At 37.9% G+C, this 22,428-nt stretch overlaps 1 protein-coding gene across 2 annotated transcripts in view; it reads left to right on the top strand.

The window, feature by feature from the left end:
- TMEM117 (transmembrane protein 117) overlaps nucleotides 1-22,428 on the top strand; it is a 228,339-nt gene that overhangs the window by 1,662 nt on the left and 204,249 nt on the right. For both annotated transcript variants that reach the window (XM_074869356.1, XM_074869355.1), the window contains exon 2: nucleotides 927-1,231. In XM_074869356.1, coding sequence (XP_074725457.1) covers nucleotides 955-1,231 — 277 coding nt within the window. In that variant the 5' untranslated portion in view covers nucleotides 927-954. The remainder of the gene's footprint in view (nucleotides 1-926; nucleotides 1,232-22,428) is intronic.

Here is a 22,428-nt window from a genome sequence, read left to right on the forward strand (position 1 = left end):
TTTCTTCCTGCTCTCTGTGTCCCTTGAATAATTGCAGTGTTCCACAACACAAAGGCCTTGTATCTTTGTGCATACAAAGTGGTTCAACAGAATGAAACAACTAATTTGTTGTGAATAAAAGAAAAATAAATCAAATGGCAAGCAACTGAAACATTAACCGTGCTCAGTTGCGTTTTTCCATAGCAGTACTTCGTAAGTAGGCAAGTTTCTTAATACAATTTCTGTATTTGTACAAAACAGTTTGTGCTCAGGGCTCTCTTATTTTCTGGTTTTGAAAATATGCTTAATTATAGATGTACTCCCTGAAGTCAATGAAAAGATTTCCACAGACTTGCCTGACTTGCAAGGATTAATTCTAGCAACTTTTCCATCACATTATTCCTTCATTTAAACACCAGTTTATGATGTTCCTGGGGTATATGCTTGTAAGCTTCCAGGAGATGAGGTAGTAGAAGGCCTCATTGGATTTACGGGCTTGTCCCATCCTTCTCCTATAAGCAGAAGGATTCAGTTTAGGCTTAGCATGAACATTTGTGAAATATGGGTTGTATGTTTTGGAATGTGGCTGGAAAGGCACTCTTGAGTTTCACGTAGCCTGTTGTGTCTTACATGGTCTATTTTCATGCCCCATTATGGAGCTGTCATTTTAAAGAGATAGTATAAAAATGTTTGAGACTAAAAATCCTGTGCTATAATGTATATATGTTTGTTGGTTTTACATTGGAATGGGCAGAAATTTCAGTTTTTCTCTGTTTGGATCTAACAGTATCTTTTGATTGAAACTTTCATTGCTAGTCAAGTCTGAAGTGTTAAAAATTACTGATGACAAGTTTCCAGTGGTTTGATTTTTGTAAAACGCAGGTATATCCTAAGTTCTGAGAATGCTGGGTATATATAATACTGTGCATTTCTGTCTTTACATACAGGCAAAGAACAGTTCTGCAGTATCTGAGGATGGATAAAGACTTCCGCTACTACTTCCAGCACCCGTGGTCTCGCTTAGTTGTGGCTTACTTAGTGATCTTCTTTAACTTCTTAATATTTGCTGAGGACCCAGTATCTCACAGTCAGACAGAAGCCAATGTTATTGTTGTTGGTAATTGTTTCTCCTTTGTAACAAATAAATACCCTGAAGGAGGAGGCTGGAGATTTTTGAAGGTGCTTCTGTGGCTGCTTGCCATTCTCACAGGACTGATAGCTGGGAAATTTCTCTTCCATCAGCGCCTGTTTGGTAAGTTACATGACGCACCTACTGACTTCCTGATTATGGCTTTCTGACTTCTTTTAGCTTTCACCTCATTCGAATTTTGTAAGCTTTGCTACTAATTGCTTCAACTGTTTAGAGCTGTATAGAACTCTACATCAGAAGTTACATCATCATGGAAACTAATGCCATGTCTACTCATGAGAACATAATTCACAATGATTTCAGTCAAAAAAGGCTAAAAATAGTGAAAGATGACATGTTTTAAATACCTGAGAGGTCAGTGATTTTCAATAGTATAAAGATACTCCTTTGCATCTTCAGACCAGTTTTTAAATCTTATATAATCTCGGCAATCTGCACAAAAGACATTGTTCCTTGGGGCAACGACACTACATGTCAAAAGTCACATAAGTGGAAGCAGAGGCTGTTAGTATTAGCAGAGCTGTGCTGAAGAACTCCCATGTGAAAACAGGAATTTCAGAGAAGCAGGACCTGCCTGTCTCAGTACAAGAGCAAGTCAGTGACCTGCGAAGGTAGGAAATGGAAAAAAACATGACAGTAAATGCTTTCATACACAAGATGTGACTAAACTGGGGAATTTACTGCACACAGACTGACTGAGAGGAACGGAGTGACCCTGGATTAAATTCTGGAAGTGAGAATTTAGATGTAAATATATAGAGATACAAATATTGCATCTGAGGGCTCAAGGCTGTCTCTAAGTTTTAGAGACAAGTAGAGTCATGGAAAATATTGCTTCACTCCTGCCAGCTGCACCATCCTTTGAAACATCTAATTCTAGGTGTGTCACTGCTGGTCTGGACAGACTAGTCCTATATTCTTATACTGGTAGGACTGCAGGATGAATGGTTACTGGAACACCTCAAAGCACATGAGCAATAGGCCATTTCCTTTAGTCTGTCTCATTCTATTAAGATAGAGAGCGAGCCACTACTGTTTCAATAAATCAAATGTAAAGCTATTATGTCAAGAAACGAACAAGCAAAGCCACATTAAGAGACTTCTTTTAATACAGACTTCCCTTGAAGCACTTAATCTGAAAAATAGCTGAGCATCTTGATGGCTATTTGGTGGACATTTTACCATAATGTAATGGTAAACGTAAAATCTCTCCATAAAGAGGACATTTTACCTTAATTCATGGGCTCTGGAACAAGCACTGTTGCAATCATGTTTTCAATTTTTGCTTCCACAATTGAGGAATGATTTTGTTAAATTGGAGAAGATTAGGGAAAAGTAATGAAACTGATAATAAAACTGGAGAATAAGTGCTACAGTGAAAGGATTGAGAGGATAAAGGGAAGATTAGAGGGTGACTTGCTCAAATTTGACATCAAGGACAGTCCAGCACATGTATTGCAAGGTCCAGTGCTTGAAAGTGGCAAATAGCCAGCACTTTTCCTTTTAAGTGAAAGGCTAGACAATCAGTAGAACAAGTTGTTATAGGATGTGGCTTCATCAAGATCTGTGAACTTTTTGGGAATATGTTCTAGTCTGACTACAGAGTAATTCTCTGCTATCTAGGTAGGTTATTATGATAATTCCTTCTGGACCTGTAGTATATATCATAGATAGGACATAGCTTAACATGAATTTTAAAGTGTCTTGGATCAGCATTACTGCCAAAAGAAGAAGGTCTGCCCCAGTCTTCAGTGTCTGCTGCTTTGTGCTTTTGTGCAGTTGCTCAGTGAAACAGGATAGGGACCTTACCCACATTAGCAGTACCCATCTTTTATTTCTGTGAGGATCATATCTCTGATCATACCGATATTTGTGGCAGCACAAAGATGGGATCAGCATTGGGAGAAAACTAACAAGCAAGAGATTCCTACACCTGATGGCAGTGTTGGCTTATGGGTATTTATGGTTATGGTCTGGATGACCAATATGAGTATAGGCACAATCTGATTTGAGGCTGGTTGCTGCACATTGAGTTTCATGTAGATCTGCCACAGTCCCACCCTCCTAACTCCAGCCACATCATTTTGGTGCCTCCCTCGAGCCAGCGCTGCTGTTGATGGAGCAGCGAGTCAGCTCAGGCAGCTGATCCCATGGAAAACCAGTTGCTTCTGCTGCTGTCTACAGCAGCTCCTTGAACTGATGTGATCACTTGAGTGCCAGTGCTGATGCAACAGCCAAGGACTATGCAGCCAAGATAGCTGGGGGCCACAGCAGCCCTACGTTGTGTTGGCTTGAGTGCTGTGGGATTGCACCCACACAGTGTGTCAGTGGAAATATGCTGTTGCTTGTGATACACTGAGAGCAGATGGCAGTCTGTGTGACTGAAGAGCTGACTGTATTGCTGATTGATGTGGCCGTGCTAGCTGTAAACTAGCTAGTGCTCATAGCAGTTGCATTGATGAGATGATGATGTGGGTTTACAGCTTGAGTATATCTCTGGGTCTCCAGAAGATTTGTACAGACCATGCTGAAATCTTTCCTGTCAGTTATTTGCCACTATTTTAATGTCTACACTACCTAGAAATCCCTCCTTTTGTTGAGATCCTCATTGAGTATGCCCTCTGGATCTTCTGGCATCAAGCGCTTAATAAATTCACCCCTTTATTATATTTAATTTCCCTAGTCTATCTTTTTAAGTATCTGCTGCTTCTATTTTATTTTATTTTTCTATTAAACCTTTTATTAAATGTATAATTGCTTGGAACCATTCTATTTTTTAATCCTTGTTCATTTATTTATTTTTTTCTGTGCTAAATTCTGTTGGTAGAGGAAACTGTGACTGGTTGTTTCTTGTGGCCTGTGTATAACTTCCTGCAGTCAGGAAACCAAATAGCACCAGTCAATCTTCCCCTGTCAAATCTTGGCTCACAGTGTAGGCTGCAGATTGAAATTGAGAAGGATTAGTCTGCACATCTCACTTTAGGTGAAGAGGAATGGAAAGGATTTTCTTTCTCTATGCCCTTCCTGCTCTTTTGTCCCTTGTCTTCTGTATTTCTTGCTGCTGAGTTTACATATGAACTAGAAAAATAGTGTAGCTAGAACTACATTGTAATATAGTTTACTATCTGTGACAGCCACTGTCTGATAGCCATGACTGTTGTGAACTGTAAAAATAACAGAAATAAATTCAAGCATGTTATGTTTCTAAAAGTAGAAAGAGAAGGGTACTGGAAACATTATTTAGGCTTCACCTTTCTGAGTTTATAGAAAGATAAGAGGGTAAGTAAACCATATTATTGAGAAGTAGAGGTCTCGACTAGAGGACATGGTGGGATGTTTTCTGTTGAGAATATTCATTGCAACCTTTGAACAGTAACCTCTTCAGGGACTCCTTCAAGACACTGCTCATGACTTAAAACAAGATTAGAAAACAATTACATTTCTTGCTCTTCAGTCAAGAAATAACTTACTTCATTTGATAAACATCTCCCATGATAAATATTTCCAAGGAAAACAGCCTTTATCTAGTACATTCTTTATATCTTTATGGCATATGGTCAGAACAAATGGAATTTAAAAATTGTCTTTTGGCTGTTATCCATTATATTCTTTTGCTTCATCACTAAGCTTATCTTCTGTTTGGTTAGGTATTGTGTTTTGCTATGCTTTTTATTTTGCAACAGAAAATGAAAGGTCATAGATGATTATTGGAAGTTTGGGGAAATAAAAAATAAAGATATATACCCCTGTTATATTTTGTTCTGCAGGAGAAAGTTACTCGAGGCAGGGAAAAGTGGTAAATTCTTTGCACTTACTTAAGACATTTCTTGATTTATTTTCTGCTTTATTAAAAGCAGAAAGAGCTTACAAACTGACCCCATTTGATAGCACTATGCATTCAGAAAATGCATTCAAATCTTAAATCCTGACTTAAAAGAAATTCCTGAATAAGCTCTTGCACATTTTTCATATTGCTCTGGGGCACTGTCTGGACATACAGTGTTTGGTGTGTAGAAAGTGTATGTTTTAATTGGCACCTTCTCAGTGTACGCACAGTTGCAGTTCTGTACTCCAACCTCAGGCCCAAATTCCGAGTTCAGGCTGTGCATTTTCCATCAGTGTATATATAAATATGATCTATCATGTAAATTTAAATCATCTTTCATTTGAATAGACTTTTAGCAGCTTGGATAAATTGGCAGTATACTTGGAAAAATAGTATCTTAATTTTTTCTGTCCAGCATCTTCGATTTGACTGTTTTCCATGTGTAATAATCATTAGCTTATGCTGCATATTAGATACATCAGTTTTTAAAGACATTCTACAAAATGTGCATTTGTCTACCTGCCCATTTTTCTGATTCTAAGTGATTATAAAGATGTATTCAAATCTGATTAAAAGCCCATGATTACAGTGATTCAATTGCCAATGCGTGTACCTAGATTCATATTTTTGAATTCCCTTCTAAATTGTGTGGATGGAAACTAAATACTTAATGTGTTATAATAGATTGTGGAAAACAAGATATATAGAACTAAAGCTGTATTTCTTAAAATGGGAATCATCATAATACTGCAAGCCAATTAGAGCTGTTGAATAAATGTTGAATTTAATGGGTTGCTCTCTTACAAATGTTCACAGTGTGGAGTTTGTTTAGAATTAAATGATAATCTGAGCTTCATAGACACTGGAGTGAATAAATAAAGCAATCATAGGAATTGCAGTGAGCTGTGGGTACCCACTAAAGTTGCAAATTTTTTAATGGACAGGAGTGCCATGCTGGGAGCAATTTCTTGATAGACAGTTTCAAATGAAACACCCACTGAGGACCTGTTTTCTGAAAGCATTACTCTTTTTGTCAGACATCTTATCTGGAAGGCTGTAAAAGATATTGCAAACCTATTATAAACAGACTCTTCAGTGTCTGCTTTTATGCTGAAAGTTAAAGTGTGTATCGATACACTTAAAGTGTGCATTACATAAGAAAAGTGCATCTCTTAGGCACCTAACAGACATAGGATAAATTGGTACAATAGTACATATATGATTAATTAGTATCCTGATACATTAGGGGTCATGTTAGTGTAAAATCTGGGCTGTGGTATTGCTGCTAGTATTGCTGTGGCATATCACTTTCATAGTGGTACTTGTGCAATAGCTAATGAACCAAATGCAATCTGTTTTGCAAAAAAAAAAAAAAGAGATGTGATAAGATTTCTGCATGGTTGTTTTTCAGCCAGATTGTTTCCTGTTCTTGTTTGATAGTAGTTATATGAACAGTTGTGCCACCATCTGTAGGAACAAGTGATGGGTGTATGGCAATACTTGCATAAAATTCTAACCTGATTGATAGAGCATATTCTTTTCTCTTGTCAGCTCTGTATCTTACATTACAATAAGATGTGTCACTTAATACCCAGCAACTTTGTTCCTGCCTTTTCTTTTCCATTGATGACTTCAGCCTAATAGAAAGCAACTAATGTGATAGCTGGTAAAAAATTACTGTGTTCAAGAGCCTGTTCAGTATGATTTTCAATAACAATGATCAAGTTAATGCTGCTGAAGGCATTCAAGGTCTACTGTGATTGCTTCACAGTCAATTCACCTCTTTTGTTTCCAGTAAAATGTTGAAGCAATACAATAAGATTATTTTGGTCCTACAGAATGTGTGCCAAGGGGCCAATCTAACAGTTTGCTAATAATAACACACAAATGACTGTGAGCAAGCATTTCTGAGAGCCAGAATCCTCAACAAAAAGTACAAAAAGGGAGAAGCTCACAGCCAGCCACTGAATGAGTGCAGGCTCATCAGATTCCAGCTCTGGCACATTGCCAGTAATTAAGATGTCAGTTAAAAATAAACTTTACATCATTCATGAGGGAGACCACAAATGACCTTTCAAATATAAATGAAAAGCATGCAAGTGACCTCCTAATTTCTTCTTTTACTCTTGTATTTTCAGAAGAGCCATAACATATTATTGCTTCCTCTCTTCAGGCTCAATGAGAGGACTGCCATTTTCTGGTTTTAGCATTAGTTGTGGAATCGGTCTCATACCATATTACCTCTGGGTAGTAAATTATAGAGTTTAACAGGAGAGGTACAGGCAGTAGCTACAAAAAAGATTATTCTCTCTTCAGTGAAAGCTTTGATTCTACTGGAGGTCCATGTCCCATTCCCCAAGCAGCAGCATGAGACTGCGAGAAGAGCTGCATGTGTCAGATTATCCATATCGGGAAGGCTCGAGAGAATATTTAGCATCCAGTGACTGAAAACTAAAAATAAGTTCATTGCTACTTCGTATTGATGTGTCAACTCTGTGTTTTGATCTTTTTGACGTGACTTTCAGATTTTTCTTTCCATTTGAGACTGGGAGTGAGTTTGGAATGATGCCTGCCACTTACAGGAATAGTATGTCTCTGTTCCCCGATTTCCAGAAATAGAAGTGAGCTTATTCCTAGCAGAAGCAGCCTGATGGGCATAGTGCAGGTGCAACCTAGTGCAGGGGCCAATTTCTTCTATCCTTATTCCACACAGCGAAGAGATGGAGAGGATATTAGTGTGGAACATCACCTCACCATGTGCCCGATGGAGAGCCTCAAGGAGAACATGATCTCCTTGGTTGTGCTGTGTCCTTTCAAAGGTCCCCTTAGGCTGTCAGAGCGGCATGAAGGTCCTTAATGTACCAGGCAACATTTCTTTTTGTGTGATTCTGCTGTGACTCCAAGTCAGACTGTATGTCAGTCTTATAAAGTTATATATTTTATTTCTTAAAAAAAATTCCAAGATGAAAGAAAACCCCCAACATTCTGGGCTTTAAAAAACTTTGAATAGATTCTCAGGATTTAAGAACTATTTAGTAAGTAATAAGTGTGGTTTATACATTTCTTATAGATATTTTGCATATGGCAAACGTAAAAAAAAATAATTGTAAATGTACTCCGTAACCAGAGTGACTTTTGAGGAGGAGGGATCAGTAATTGTGCCCTATGAGACAGTAGCACAACATTTCTAAATGTGATTCCTGAGGCAGACGAGGCATATCACCTCATTTCAGATGCTGGAAAACAAGAGTTTTCTGCTTTCTTCTTCCTCTCTTTTCATCAGAAGGGGCAGTTCCCTGTTCCCCACTGGGTAGCCCCTCCCAGGGGATGGCAGGAACAGCACAGACTTTTCTGCTTTGAGGATTCACACTCTCCCAGGTGCCTCCAGGTGGGAAAGGAGTCTCCCAGGGGCAGACTGGGTATCTGGGTAGAGGTAGCAGCAGAGCCTCAGGGCAAGGTGAACTGAGACATGAACAGTAAGTGTTGAGTAAGTCATTGTAAGAAGCAATGATGATGTGAAGCTTTTACAAACAAAGGACTTTTCATCCAAATTTTCTCAAAGCTTGGTTCAGATAAAGCATTATACTTTCCTTTGTTTTCTAAGTAAGGTGAGATGTTCTTACCCATCTATCATGTTTCACTCCAGAGACAGCTGCATTTTAGTCCTAAGCAGGGTCAGTTTCACCATGTATCACATACCTACCTTTTAGGAATGCTTTAAACTTTTAATCCACAAATAGCCCTCACTTGTTATTGCCCAAGCACCAGCACCTTATGGTTCCTTGGTGCCATTATGAAGGTGTCATTAGAACTGACTTTCACTTAGGCAGCAGCCTAGTCTCTGCAGCGCAGCCTAGGAGCAGATGACTACATAGGTGTTTGGGAGCAAGACTCTCCTGAAATTTTCCAGTAAAAATGGTGATGGTAATTTAATGATGGTTATGATGGTATTGTAATGATAACTGGTAATTAGAAAAACACTGAGTGTTTTCCTATTTGATATAAATATCCAAAACATTTAACATGCTTAAGGTGGTGTCCTCCCTTAAGCTCAGCAAAGCAGGAATTTTAAGATTTCTTACATTATATATCCAAATAAAAAGGCAGAAAAATAATTCATTAAGACACAAGTTAAAAATTACAAGCTACAACCATGTTTTGCACATTGCCTTATCTGCATTGGTAGATGCATCTATCAAATAATCACCTGGAATGATAAAAAGATTAGTGCCTTTGGCATATTCAAATTGACCATTGAATAAGTTATAGCGAAGTACCTGATTTAGATGTGATTATGACTTACAAGACGTTAAAATATTGCAAACTTTATGTGTTAAACCGGTGATGCTGCTGACTCAGTATCTGACAGTAGCCCATTGTGGATGCTGAGATAAAGGTATAGGAATAGGAAAGACTGTACCAATAACTCTCAGAATAGTTTCCCAGCCCCCAACATTTTGTTCAGAATTCAAACAAAAATATGTCTATTTTTAGATGCCTTCTGAAGACAAATTATAAAGGTAGTAGTTAGCAGTAGTCTTTGTTCCTGCCTACCTGTTACTAAGAGGCAAATCCTTCTCAAATTTTCACATGTACTCATAAACCCCCAAATTTACTGACTCCTTCATCCTCCTACTTCTGTTAAGATACTGGGAAATTTGTTGGGTTTGGCCATTTGCCTGAAGCCCAGAAAAAATAAAATGTTTAAAAACAAACTGTTAGTTGAAAAGAGGTAGATTCTTCTGTCGAGGTCCTCCTGTCTTTTAAAATGCCTTGAATTCATCTTTCATCTGCAACACTGGGATATGATCTTTCAAAGTGGACAGCTGCTTAAGGCTTTGGCTCACTTATGCACATGCTAAATAATGTTTTCTATTTCTGGGACTGATGCAGTGTGTGTCTACTAAGAAGCACACTTTCATTTAATATGAAATCAAAGAAGAAACTAAATCTGTACAAGATTCAGCTAAAGTCAGACATGCTAAACAAATAATGAAAATGAGAATTATGGCAGGGAGGGCATGAAGAGATGAGGCAGGATTGAGGAAAATGTTCCTAGAGAGTCACTGCAGCAACAATATTTAATTTTAGATTACTTGAGAAAAAGGGAACAAGGCCTAAAAATTGAGAGATCCCAGCTTTAATTAAAAACCCAGAAATATCCTAGTGCTCTTGCTAATCTCTGGTCATAGATATAAGTGACAAAAATATGGATCTTAATTCATTCTTAACAGTGTAATGTGCTGGAGGTATAGAAGGTGAAGGAGAAACTGAAAACTAGTATTTTATGTGAAGCTCCTGACCTGGGGAATTCAGGGCTTAGCACAGCATTCAATTTTGTATCACTTCCTTATAGCAAATGAAAATATAAAGTCTTTGCAAATAGTTTTCTTCATACCTTCCACTTTGCTTGATGTTCTTCTTGATGCATACCAGCTTAGACAATTTTGAAGTGGTTTGGGCCCATGCTTATATCTCATGCGCCTCCTCTCTGTGGCAGCCAAAGGTGGATCAATTTTTATCTAAATTAGAGGTCACTTCTGTATGACCTATCTAAATTCAAAGAGTAAAACACGAGTACTACTCTCTTGGGGATATCTACAGATTTCCATCTCTTAGGCTGCAGATAAAAAAGCAAACTTCTCTTGAGACTGTGTTTCTGATCACCATGCTAGTGGTACCTACCAGAATGAGTGAAGGCATCAGTGGTCTCTTCAGAGTCAAAGGGGCTACACTGCAGCACTGCTGCCTGTGCAGGGTTGGCCAACAACGTACCTGAAAAAGTCTTACCCTCAGCGCTTTACCAATACCCATGAACTCTGGAGAGTCAAAATCCTTTTTGTCTTAAATGTTATGGTTTTGTCATACATGTGCTGCAAAACTCTTATTTGGTATTGTGTCCTCTGGTGGTCATTCATAAATTTTTACTTCTTCTGTTTCCGCTGATACTGTACAAGTTCTTCCCCGTAGAAATTCCCCATAGGAATTTGCACATTACTTACATTGAGGTACATTCAATGTAAGTATATATTCAATCCCTCTTTTTCATTTTTATAGTTACATACCTCATTCCTCAAGAGACATGCCATAAAGCCATCTTACACTATTTTGTCTTGTTGAGGGAAGCAAGTTAAGCCTGTTCTAGCCGTTCCCTTGGTGTGATGTGTTATGGAAAGGTGAAGTCCTTCAAAAACTGCTTCCCCAGAGAAGGAAAAGCATGTGTATTCCTAAGTATGTCAGTGTCACTTAGGTGTCTTTGGCACTATGAAAGGCACTATTCATTTCTGACTGAATAATTCATATTATTTGAAATTGAACTCCTTTATAACTAGACTTCTCAAGAAGTCTCACTGGGTATTTTTGTAATTTGAGTCATTGTAAATGCCTCAAGACAAAATTCATTATTATTTTTCAACACACATAGGATGTACTGAATGTAGTCTAACAAGATATTCCTAAAATAAATGCAACTACAAAATGAGCAAAGACATTTTTGACTCTGTTGAAGAGGTTTGAATTCCTTACTCTGAGAGGGAAAGGATCTTCCTCTGAAAGAGCTGGAAATGTTCAGCAGCAAAACTGAGAAAGTGCTCCATACCTTCAAGGAAACAAGTGCCATGTACTGTTTTCTGTGTCTGTTCCTTGTTAAGACACTAGTGTCTCAAGATAGAGAGCTCTTTTTTGGCTATTTGAAGATGAAGATGCTGTGCACTGCCATGCTACACATAAAGCATTCTGGACTTGAATCACTGATATGTCTTTATTATTTCTTTTTCTCTTAGATCCTGAACTATATAAATTGTCATTCATCTAAAAGTTGGACAGATGCACCTTTAGAGGTGGAATGCTTTTCTGTAGTAGCATCAGACTTCCCAGGGAACAGCCTTTTGCCATATTAACATATAGAGGTAGGTAGAAAAGGCTTTCCTCCCGAACAGTTCACCAGCACCTTTCTCCTTTGATTATTTCAATTTTGATCATTCAGACATGTTTGGTGAATCAAACTCTATTTGAGTAGCCTCTAAGCTTAGTTAGCTTGCCTCTTGCAATAGTCTCTGCAAAGTGCTTCAGGGAAGGATTATACTGTGCTTGCTTCCCTTGTGATACTGAAATTTGTGAAAGGCCACATGCGTGTCTCCTTACCAGCAGGAAGCTTCTCGCTGGGGGCTGACCTTAGTTTTTAATGGTTTAAACTGTTTGAGCTGCATGGTGACTTTCTTCCTTTACCCTCTCTCAGTGAAAATGTCCTTTCTAGTGACTGTTATCTCGAGCATGAAATCCAGGCTCTCAAAGTATGCCCAGACGTTGCATTCCTGAGTGGTCACTTTTAGACTTTGTCCAAAGTTTAGAGCTAAAAAGTCAGATCTCGCCTTAGCTGGTCAGTCCATCCTCATTTCCCATTTTCTTTCCCATTTCTTACCAAAATCTTACCCAATCCCAGATGACACAAACTTAAAACTCTTCAGATGTTGTGCAGGCTGAAGTTTTTATTCAAAAAATTGCAATTATTTCAGTTCTCAGTTAAGGTTCTTACTGTATATGCAAAGAACTTATAGAGGCAGTCTGTGTGTACCCAGAAGTTATCAGAATGCCTTTCTGGATAAAAAACTAAATCTTAACTTGGCTGAGGCTCATATAAGGTTGTGTATGAAATATGAATTATTGATCCTTGGATTTCCAGATGGACTTTGATGTCCCGATAGTGTTGGTGTGGAACTGGTGTAGATCATATGCTTATGTTTTTATAGCTATCTTACAGGGGGTTTTTTATGTTGGACTCTCCTTCTGCCTTCAGACTTCAGACAAGCGTGCAAATGTCTCTCTAGGGATGCATTCTGCCCTAAGTTACTCCAGGAATGGGTTTGGCGGATTTGGCAGTGTTAGGTTTACGGTTGGAGTCAATGATCTTAAAGGTCTTCTCCAACCTAAATGATTCTGTGATTCTGTGATTCTGTGATTCCTAACCTTTCAGAAACTGTGGCTCTTTTCAATGCATCAGCTCCACCATGATTTCCGTGCCTCACATTCCAGCAAAACTAACTGGAGTCCTGCTCAGCTGGGATTTGGATTTATCAAGAAAATGAGTGATAACAGATCTGTTATTCTCATGCTGTGGTAATGGTTATGGCATATGAGGTCCTGCTGTTGTATAACAGGGGTGGTTTTTGCAATTACAGGCTGTGTAAACAATTGGCCAGTACCACAGTTATCAGAGGAAAATTAGCTTTGAGAAGCAATTCAGACAGAAATAATTATCTTTCAACGGAGGAGCACCTTCTAGTGGTACTGAATGAATATGGCAGCTAGTTAAATAGTTAACTTTCTCTAAATAAGGAGACATAAATGTGGTAGATGAAGAATAGTAATGAATATTTCTGTACGTTATTTTTATGATTAAATTGTTAATTCATTTAAAAACAAAGGAAAAAACAAACTTGAGTAGAGAAAACATATATTTGGAAAAATTAAAACATTTTTCAATTACAATACTCCCTGCTCCCCCCACCAACCTACTAGCTTACTAGCTTTTTATGCACTTACCATGAAATAGTATTTTTATGTGTTCTATTGTGGAACCTACACACCCTTTGGCTTTTTTTATTAATGAGAACTTGGGTTCATTATATATCTGATATAGCTCCACAGGAATTTTGCTATGAAACTGTTATTTTGTCCAAAGTTTCACTGGTTGTTAACACCGTTTCTCCATCCAGTGTATTTCTAGTAAAGATATATTTCTCAATATAGTATTTTCCATGGTTACTTTTCCAAATAGCAAATGATTTAAAATTCAGTTTTTCCAAAGCTACTACTAAATACAGTGGATATGGTGGTTTAGCTGATAGTGTGTATTTCTACTCTTTCAATTTGTGTGAGTGTACATAACATTACATTGCATAGTGTACATAATACAAATGAATGATGTGCTATTTCTAGAAAGGCAAATTAGGATTAATGAGCAATGCTTAATATGTCATTGCAGAAGATTTGTGCATTAGTGGAAGCTATCTGTATGAAACAGATCTTCATACTTAGATTTTCATGGGGTTCCTCTGAATTTTGCAACTGTGAAAAAATGTCAAATACAAAAAGTCTGATTTGCAGGTGCTTAAAAGAAGACATAACTATAGTTCCACTTTTTAGTTCTGTAAACATAATCCTGTGTTATCAAAGTAGGGAACTTGACCTTTTTTCCTAAAGAAATTTTTCAGCATCTGAAAACTTTAGCCCAAAGTTGAAATAGGTCTTGCAAACGTTTTAACCAGTGAAAGCTCATTCCATATCACCTGTTTTGGTTATGCCATTATGAAATAGATTTGTTGAAATAGGTAGTATTTTTGCATCTTCCATCCCATGGTAGGAGGTCAAAGGGGTGGTAAGACACCTGGGAACCTGGGGCAAAGTTAATGGAGTTGGAGTTTTGTCAGCTGGTTCTGTAGCAGTGGACACAACATGCTGCAAAATATTGCAGGTGCCACACAGTCACTTGTTAGAAGTACGACTGTTAAACCCTAAGGCTGTTTTGAGTCTGGCAGAATTAATAATCAGCTTTCCTGTATAATATCGATGCAGGCTGCAGCACATACTAATACTGATACAGGACTTGATTAACTGATTGTATCCCTTTTTGGTGCTCAGACAAATGTCTGCATACACAAATGCTAGTATGAAAAGTATATAGCTTATGAAACAGTATTTTTCTCTAAGTCTGAAAATGTCAGTTCTAAGTGCGTACCCCTGTATTTCAGAGTAGGCTAGAGAACTGACTTGCTTGTGACTGGAATATACTTCCTCTTGGTCCCACAGCATCAGTTCTCCATTTATCTTGTGCATTGGAAACGCAAACACGCTCCGTAACCCCTGGAGTTCCTGTTTGTGCAACTGTGAGATTTAGTCACAGTGTCTGAAACAGACAGCATAGCTGCAAATATTTATTGAAGACAGGAAATAAAACAAAACCCATGCTTAGTCTGTACATACTGAGTTTAAATCAGAAAGCTGTCTCTGGTCAGGGTTTCTTTTTTTCTGCATACTTTATGCCTCTGATTAGAACTAGAGAGGGAATCTTCTGCATAGGAGCACCCATCCGCTGAGGGGGTCTGGACAAAAAGCAGTGTACTCTGTTCTTGTCCAGGAGAGAGTCTAGCTCATTTTTTAAATTAGAATGAGTATTGTTTCACTTCCTTTGAGACATAAATTCTTCTTGTTAGAGCACCTACTGTCACCTGGTTTTGACTGACCAAGGGGCTACTTTTTTGCCTCAAGGAAATGTAAATCTCTTTTCTCTCTTGCTCTCTACCAGACTTTGATGGTTCAGCATGCACCTTTAGCAGTGACATTTACATTCCCTCCACAGAGTCCCAGAAACAGCATTGCTTGCCTTAGTCCTGTGGAAAATCTCTGACAAAGCTCGTGGTCAAACGTAAATTTCTTTTAAGTTCCAGTTCAGCACTGGGGTTAGTTGTGGGTGTCTGTTTTCTGTGAACCTCCACTTCATGTGTTTGACAGAAAGGGGCATTGCTCATTCAAATCAGGCTAAAGGTTTACTATGCATATTTGCTATTATTTAAATGTATTAAACTACTTGATGTAAACATATTCAACTACGTTTATATTTTTATATTACAATCAGGTTTGCAATTTACTGTGCCACAATCCTGCATTTTGGACCACTTACCGGAATGACCATTTGTAAACCTGTGGATGCTCCTAGGTGGATGATGACAAAATCTGCTTTGTTTTCTGACTCAAAACCTCTTTTTAAATGTTTATTTTAAAAGGCTGTGTGGTAGATAGATTGTAAGCAACTCTATTTACTGCTAAAAATAGGCTGTGAATCCTTTTCAGTGTAGTTTCAGGTGAAAAGAATAAGCAGTATAGAAAAAAAAGAAAATAATTATTTTGATAAGTCATTGCAGAGTATCACTAAACTGGTATTGAAGAACAGAGATTGCAGCACTGCTCTTCAGAGTTCAGCATCAGCATTATACGGGATATAAATACTGCTGTGTTTCTTTTACCTACTGAGAAATTTGGATTCCAATGAATTCAAAGAAGGAAAATGTAGTTTCTGTAGGCACTACATATAAGATGATGAAACATTGTAGCTCTGAAGTTAAAAAATGAGAAGGATCATGAAATTACATTTATAGGTCTGGCAGTTAAAAAAAAGCAGGTTTCTTAAAAATGCTAAATTTCCTAAAGGATAAAGAGTGCAAAAATATATAATTAATACTTAAGTGCCCTCTAGCCAACTTTTCTTTTGTTATGCAGTAAGGACATCTAAAGAGACAACATTTTTTTCACATTCATTTTATAACCTGGGGTACAGTCACACAGAATTAAAAAATCCACACCTGATGAACAAATGCGTTAGCATTTTCTATTGCTAATGCAGGGTTTTCAGTTGCTTCCCTACTAAAAAATGTTCTAAAACATTATGGGAAATCAATATCTATTTTTACACGTTTCCTTTAACTGCATCAGCACAATTGTCTAAACCTGAAGTAATAACATCAATAAGAGTAAAGTCTATAATTAAAATTATATGTTAAGTCTGTATAATGGAAATTGACAGATACAGAAAAATTCACAATTAAGGCAGCTGACACACCTTAATTCTGGCATAGCTTTAAGTCTTCCCACGTTATCTGCATTTTCAGCTTTTTCACGACAGTAGCTTGAAGTATTGCATCTAGGTAATAGTAATGACATTACTGTAAAGCAAAGAGAGAGATGTGGTGCCTTTACAAATCCCTTGCAACATTCAATACAGCAAATGATACTGACCATTACCACCCTGCTCCCAGTTGCCTTTGGGTAATCCATTAAGAAAAGAAAATGTCAGCCCTTTCCTTGCAGCAGAAAAATTCCATCTTTTTATGTTAAAAGATGAATGTTCATTCTTATGAACATTTGTATTTCTATTATTTTTTCTTTGAGAAATAGCAAGCAATCTTTAAATGCTTTGTGGCATTTTAGAGGAAGGCAGAGTGTTATACATTTCACCTGCATTTGCTCACCTGTGGTTTCTAGTTCAGGCCCTTGAGACCACCAAAATCAGGTAAGACAGGCTGCACAAGAAGCCTGATGGAAAGACATCTGGCTACTAATGTCAGTCTTCTGACTGGTATTGGCTGGACTGGTGGGAAACCGGAGATCCTAGGTTCCCATTGCCCTAGCACAAGATGTACTTTGCGAGGACATCACTTTTCTAGCTAGGTCAGACCTTGACTATTACGTTTTGTGACATTAGACTGCATTTTACCTTAGACTGCAAAAGCTGAGAACTGCAGTGCTCCCTGATTAAGGTTCACCTTTCCCAGCCAGAGGAAGCCCCATCCATGCTGAGTCATGTTAAGAGAAAGGGACTGAGCTGGTAAGTGGTAAATTGGGAGAAGGCCTGAAAAGAGATCTTAGGGGAGCTATAGAGCCAGGGGTAGGTCCCTGCACGGGGGCCAGCACATCCCATCAGCTCTGACTGTGGGCTTCAGGCACATCGCAGGGAGGCTGCAGCCCTGAGACTCAGATGTTTCTCTAAGGCAGGAGCAGAGAAGCTACGTTTCCCTGCAGTGGACTTAGACACACTACCTGCCTCTGCTGTGGTTCCTCCAACTGTAGAATCAGTCTAGGCATACTTTTTGTTCTGCCTAAAGAGCTTTGGATTCCACTGATGAAAGCAGTGTACAAAGGTGAAGTATTTTAACTACCTTGTGGTACTGTTTGTCATAGATTTTTGCCAAGTGAGGTGTTTCTGAGGCATGGAAGAGAAAAGCTTTGATATCAGAATACATTCATTTATGTATATTGAAGAGAAAACCAGACTTTCAGGAACATTTGAACATTTTTATTTAAAAAAAGGTAAGCTTATGTCTTAATAAGTGTGAAAATTTCAGGTAGTTTGTCTGTGAGATAAAAATATTACAAAGACAAATGGAGAACAGTGGATGCATAAAGATGGCTTTTCTTAGCAGCTTTGGGACATCTGTAGAAAAATTTACCTCTTCAATTTAGAGGTTTTTGTTTTAACAATTTTTACTTACAAAACAATGCTGAATTTACAGTAGTAAATGGGAAAGTTGTTTCTATGACCTCAGCTGAGCACAAATGTAAACAGTTAAATCTTTCAGGCCATGGTCTATTTTGTATTCATCTAGTATATTACAAAGATGTGCATCACTGTAATATCTCAGAATCTAGCTACAGTACGAGAAAGCTACCCATACCTTGCAGTCAGTTTTGTAGGCTAATACATTATTACAACATTCAAAAATATGTTCAAGCTCATTATAACAGTTGGGCATTTAATTGGACACCATGTCCTCAGATGTAATCCAAACAAAGATCTGTGAGTAACCAGTATTGCAACATACTTGTCACAGTAGAAGATGTCGACTTTGGCTCTTAGCTGATTGTTGTTCATTTATTGTTACAAAATGGAATAAACTTATTTAATTTTGTTTATGTCATTCTATCTGGGGAATATTATGATAAAACATTTTAGGAGCATCTATTTCCAAATAAAAATATGACCAAGTAAAGATGAACAGATGTTTTGTGCCTTTTAACTCTTATTTTGTAGAAAACCTTTGATTTCAGTCAGGACAACATTAGCGTTAGTTCAGCCTAGTTGAACAAAAAAGCTTTAAAAAGTATGTTTAATGGATTATAGAATCACTTATGAATAGGCAAACAAATGTCTGGAAGCCTTGTCAGCTACTAGGGTGTATTCACAGCTGAGTATCATGAGGAACATGGACAGCTGAGGGTAAGAGAAGGAAGGATTTTTCATGAGTTTTGTGTCCTGTAGATGATTTTTAGAGATTACCCAGCGCTTTTAGACTCAGACCAGGACAAGGTATGTTGTTTGAGATGCCCAGGCTGGGAGAATAGATGACAGAGGCACTGTGACAGAGATACTTTTTGTAGGAATGCCCTGTCTTTTTTTTTTCCCTTCTGTTCTTCATTATTCAGGGTTGGTTGGGAATATTCTTTTCAGAAGCATAAGGTGATTTCTTTGATTTTCCTTCCCCTTTTTCTGTTATGTGTCCAAGCACCTTGGAACATCTGTTATGAATGGCTTTATTGCTAGGAAATTAATGAGCTTTATAGGATTGTCTGGACTGTGTAGGACTGCATCCAGCTGCAGAAACAGACATGGAGACAGGGGGTTACTTTTGTAAACACAGTTTATTCCATATTTTTCTTCCAGTGGGACGCAAAAAGGAGCGATGCAGAAAAACAGGTTTTACGAGAGTTTCAGAGTCCAAACGGTTTATGCCTTTTTCTGCAGGTGACCCCAGAACAGTGAACTGAGGAGCTAGGACACCCACCTTACTCAGTCCTACATAAGTGAACTAGAGGAGTCTCCAGCTTGCTCCTGCTGGTCCTCAGCAAAGAGTTTAGATCATGGCTACCATCCATGCTGCCTGTATCTCTTGTTCATGTTCTTGGGGGTCAGGGAGGATCGAAGGATATGCAGCAGAAATCAGTATCATCTTGGTACATACTATTTCATGGCATTTTTTATCTTCAGAGTTGGCAGAGATCTGGATTCTCCCCTGCAAAAGCAGGGCCCTGTCTGTTTGCTTCCCTGGTCCTTCTGTGGTCACTGGCACAATGCAGTAAGTGCTCCCTGGTACTCTCCCAGGCCCATGATGGCAGTTGCTGGCATTGCTCCATCATGTGTGCCCTGTAGACCATGCAGCTCTTTGGTAGGGTGATGCTGGCAGAAAGTAAAAAGCATCTAATTTTCCATCTTTCTGTCTGAGTGTACTTCATAGTTCAGTCACACTGAGAATATAAAGGTCATTCTTGTTCAGTTAAATGCGTTTTATGTTCCTATTACCTGAGCAGAATGAAATTTCTCCCTAGGTTTTTTTTTGAATCAGACTCTCACATTGACTTTAAAGCATTTCGTTACTGTTGCCTTAGTTTTTCTTTTTACACACTGAAACACAGGCAGAGAAACCCTAGACTTTGCTTGAGAATCTCTGCAATCTGTGTTAATGCTGCTGGCAAAAGGCATTGCGTCTGTGTTGTGGAAGGGTTATCTGTGAAGCTTTTTAAATATTGTATTTGTCTTGAGCTCACTGGAGGCTTTCAATCCAATCTTTAATTGACATTTTTAATTTTATTCTTGCCACCTTTGGGTACATTCATAGATGTTATAAAGGCAACACTTCAAGAGGAAACTATTCCAATTTTTTCCAAAATCAAGAAGCGAATTTGATAATGTTTTTCACAATTACTTCGAGTTGAATGTTTCTTTCCTCATTAAAAACAAAAGTTTTTTCTAATGATACTTGCCTAATATGTAATAGTAACACTAACATCTATATAGTAGATATTATGCAGTGAGAATAAAATGATCTGTCTGAACAGAAGAACAACTGTTTTGCTGTTAAAAATCTCTAGAAAATTTAGAGAAGCCACTGGTCTGAGTCATTGTTGTCTGTCCTGAAAAAGCTCACGTATTAGAAGTCCTGGCAGGTAAAACCTGAGACTCTTCTGCTTCCCAGAGGTGTGAAGTTATCTATCTTTTCTAGCCCAGGACTGCAGGGAGTTTTCATGTTTAATTTTGTTTCTAGAAAAGCGTATTTTGATTTCGTATTGAATTTTACCCAGTCTGGACACAGACAAATTAACTTGCTGAAAAGCGATCCTGAGGTGGAGAAAGGAACAGTGTATCTGTATCTTTAAAGACAGATTGAAAGATAAAAATAGCAAGTGTTTGATTTTGGAAATAGCTCACTGTTTACAATCTTGAGTGCAATCTGGCGGGAGCAATAAACTCATTTAGCCCAGAGTTTCACACTAATCTCTCCTGCTGTATCCTTTTTCATGCCGAGAGCACCTTTGTCATTAAATGGCATTGACATTGTTTCTGTATCAGTCTGAGATGTAAGTATATATCATAGTAGGTAATTGCCGATGGGTGCCCATTCATGGATTAAAAAACTCTTTCTTATGGAAGCCAATGCTTTGTTAATAACCCTGTCATATTTCAAATAGACACTTCGTGTGTAAAAAAAAAAAAAAAAAAAAAGGTGAATATTTTTCTTTGAAAAGAAGAGAAATTGAAAGATTAAGAAATTATCGAAGGAAAAAAGCAGCAATTACAATCAGGTGAGTACCTAACTCCCCTGCATGTAATATAGGACACAATTTTCCTATGAGATCATGTGAGTCTGCTAGTATGTCCAAACACATGTGAAGTGTTTCAGGTTATCAGGACCTGGCTCTTCATTTCATGTCACAGTTATAGAGAAAAAAAAAATATTGTTCTAGATATTATATATACATATATATTTACTCAATACAATTGAAACATGCAACAAGAGAGATTTAATACTCATGTAGAATAGAATTATTTTCACACAGAGACATATGAGGACAAAATGATATTAAAAATATGGAAATTAAAGAATTAAGACTGTACTAAGTATATTAAAAAGTACTTTGTCACTAGTAACTTCTGAAAATAAAGTTAATGTGCTCACTGATACATAGGCTTTTATAATTAACAAAGTACTGCGTAAGACTTGGCAAGAAAGCAGATCAGCAGGTGGTTGACTATGGAACATGATTATTTCGCCCATACAATGTGTTGAAGGAGCACATATTTAATGACTCTTGAAGGTGAATGTTCTGATGCCTATATATTGTGCTGTTTTAATGATTAAAATGCACTGCAGACTAATTACCTTAGACTCTCCTGGAACTGTGATGCTAAGACCCTAAATGAACAGAAGAAGCACCTCTGTGTAGCAGCATCCCTCACTCTTCTTGCAGCTCAGCCACCTCTGTATTTCAGAACTTTTCCTGTGCACACTTCTCCCTGTTCATGAGTTTAGAGTTCATGGCAGAACGACATGCTCCTCTGAAGCAGAACACTTGTGAGGAACAGCTGTAATTGCCCAGGGTTTGGGGGACACCACCAGTGTGCCCTGTCTATTGGTTTGGAACCCCTGCTGCCTGGGGGAAGACTTAACAGAGCTCTTCAGTCCATGCTTGTTTGTTTCATAAGCAGATTCACTGTGGCTCTGACTATTCTCGGGGATTTTATCTTACTATTTATTTTCTGTTTGTTTGTTTTCAGAAATGTGTTGCACTTAAGCAGGTTAATGAGGTTCCACCGGCAGTGTCAGTGGAACGCTGGTGCAGGCAGCATTAAAATGAAGTACTTATAGAAAGCCTCTCTGCAAATGCTTGAGAAGTTCAGCTGTAAGCATCATGATTGTTATTAATTGCACAGTCCAATCACAGCAGCACTTCTAAACAGATGAAGGAATAATTAACAGAAACTATAAGAAGGCTCCTCAACACTGTGTGCTCTTAACCTTACTGTGTTTTTCTCGGCGAGAATTAAAGTAGCTACTTAGAACTTTTCTTCATTGTTCGTTCCATGTTGCATGTACATACAGGTAAGAAGTGCAATACATTTTCACAATAAATTCAGGCATATTTCTGA

The sequence above is a fragment of the Strix uralensis genome, chromosome 5 (genome assembly GCF_047716275.1).
Source record: "Strix uralensis isolate ZFMK-TIS-50842 chromosome 5, bStrUra1, whole genome shotgun sequence".
Taxonomy (NCBI): domain Eukaryota; kingdom Metazoa; phylum Chordata; class Aves; order Strigiformes; family Strigidae; genus Strix; species Strix uralensis.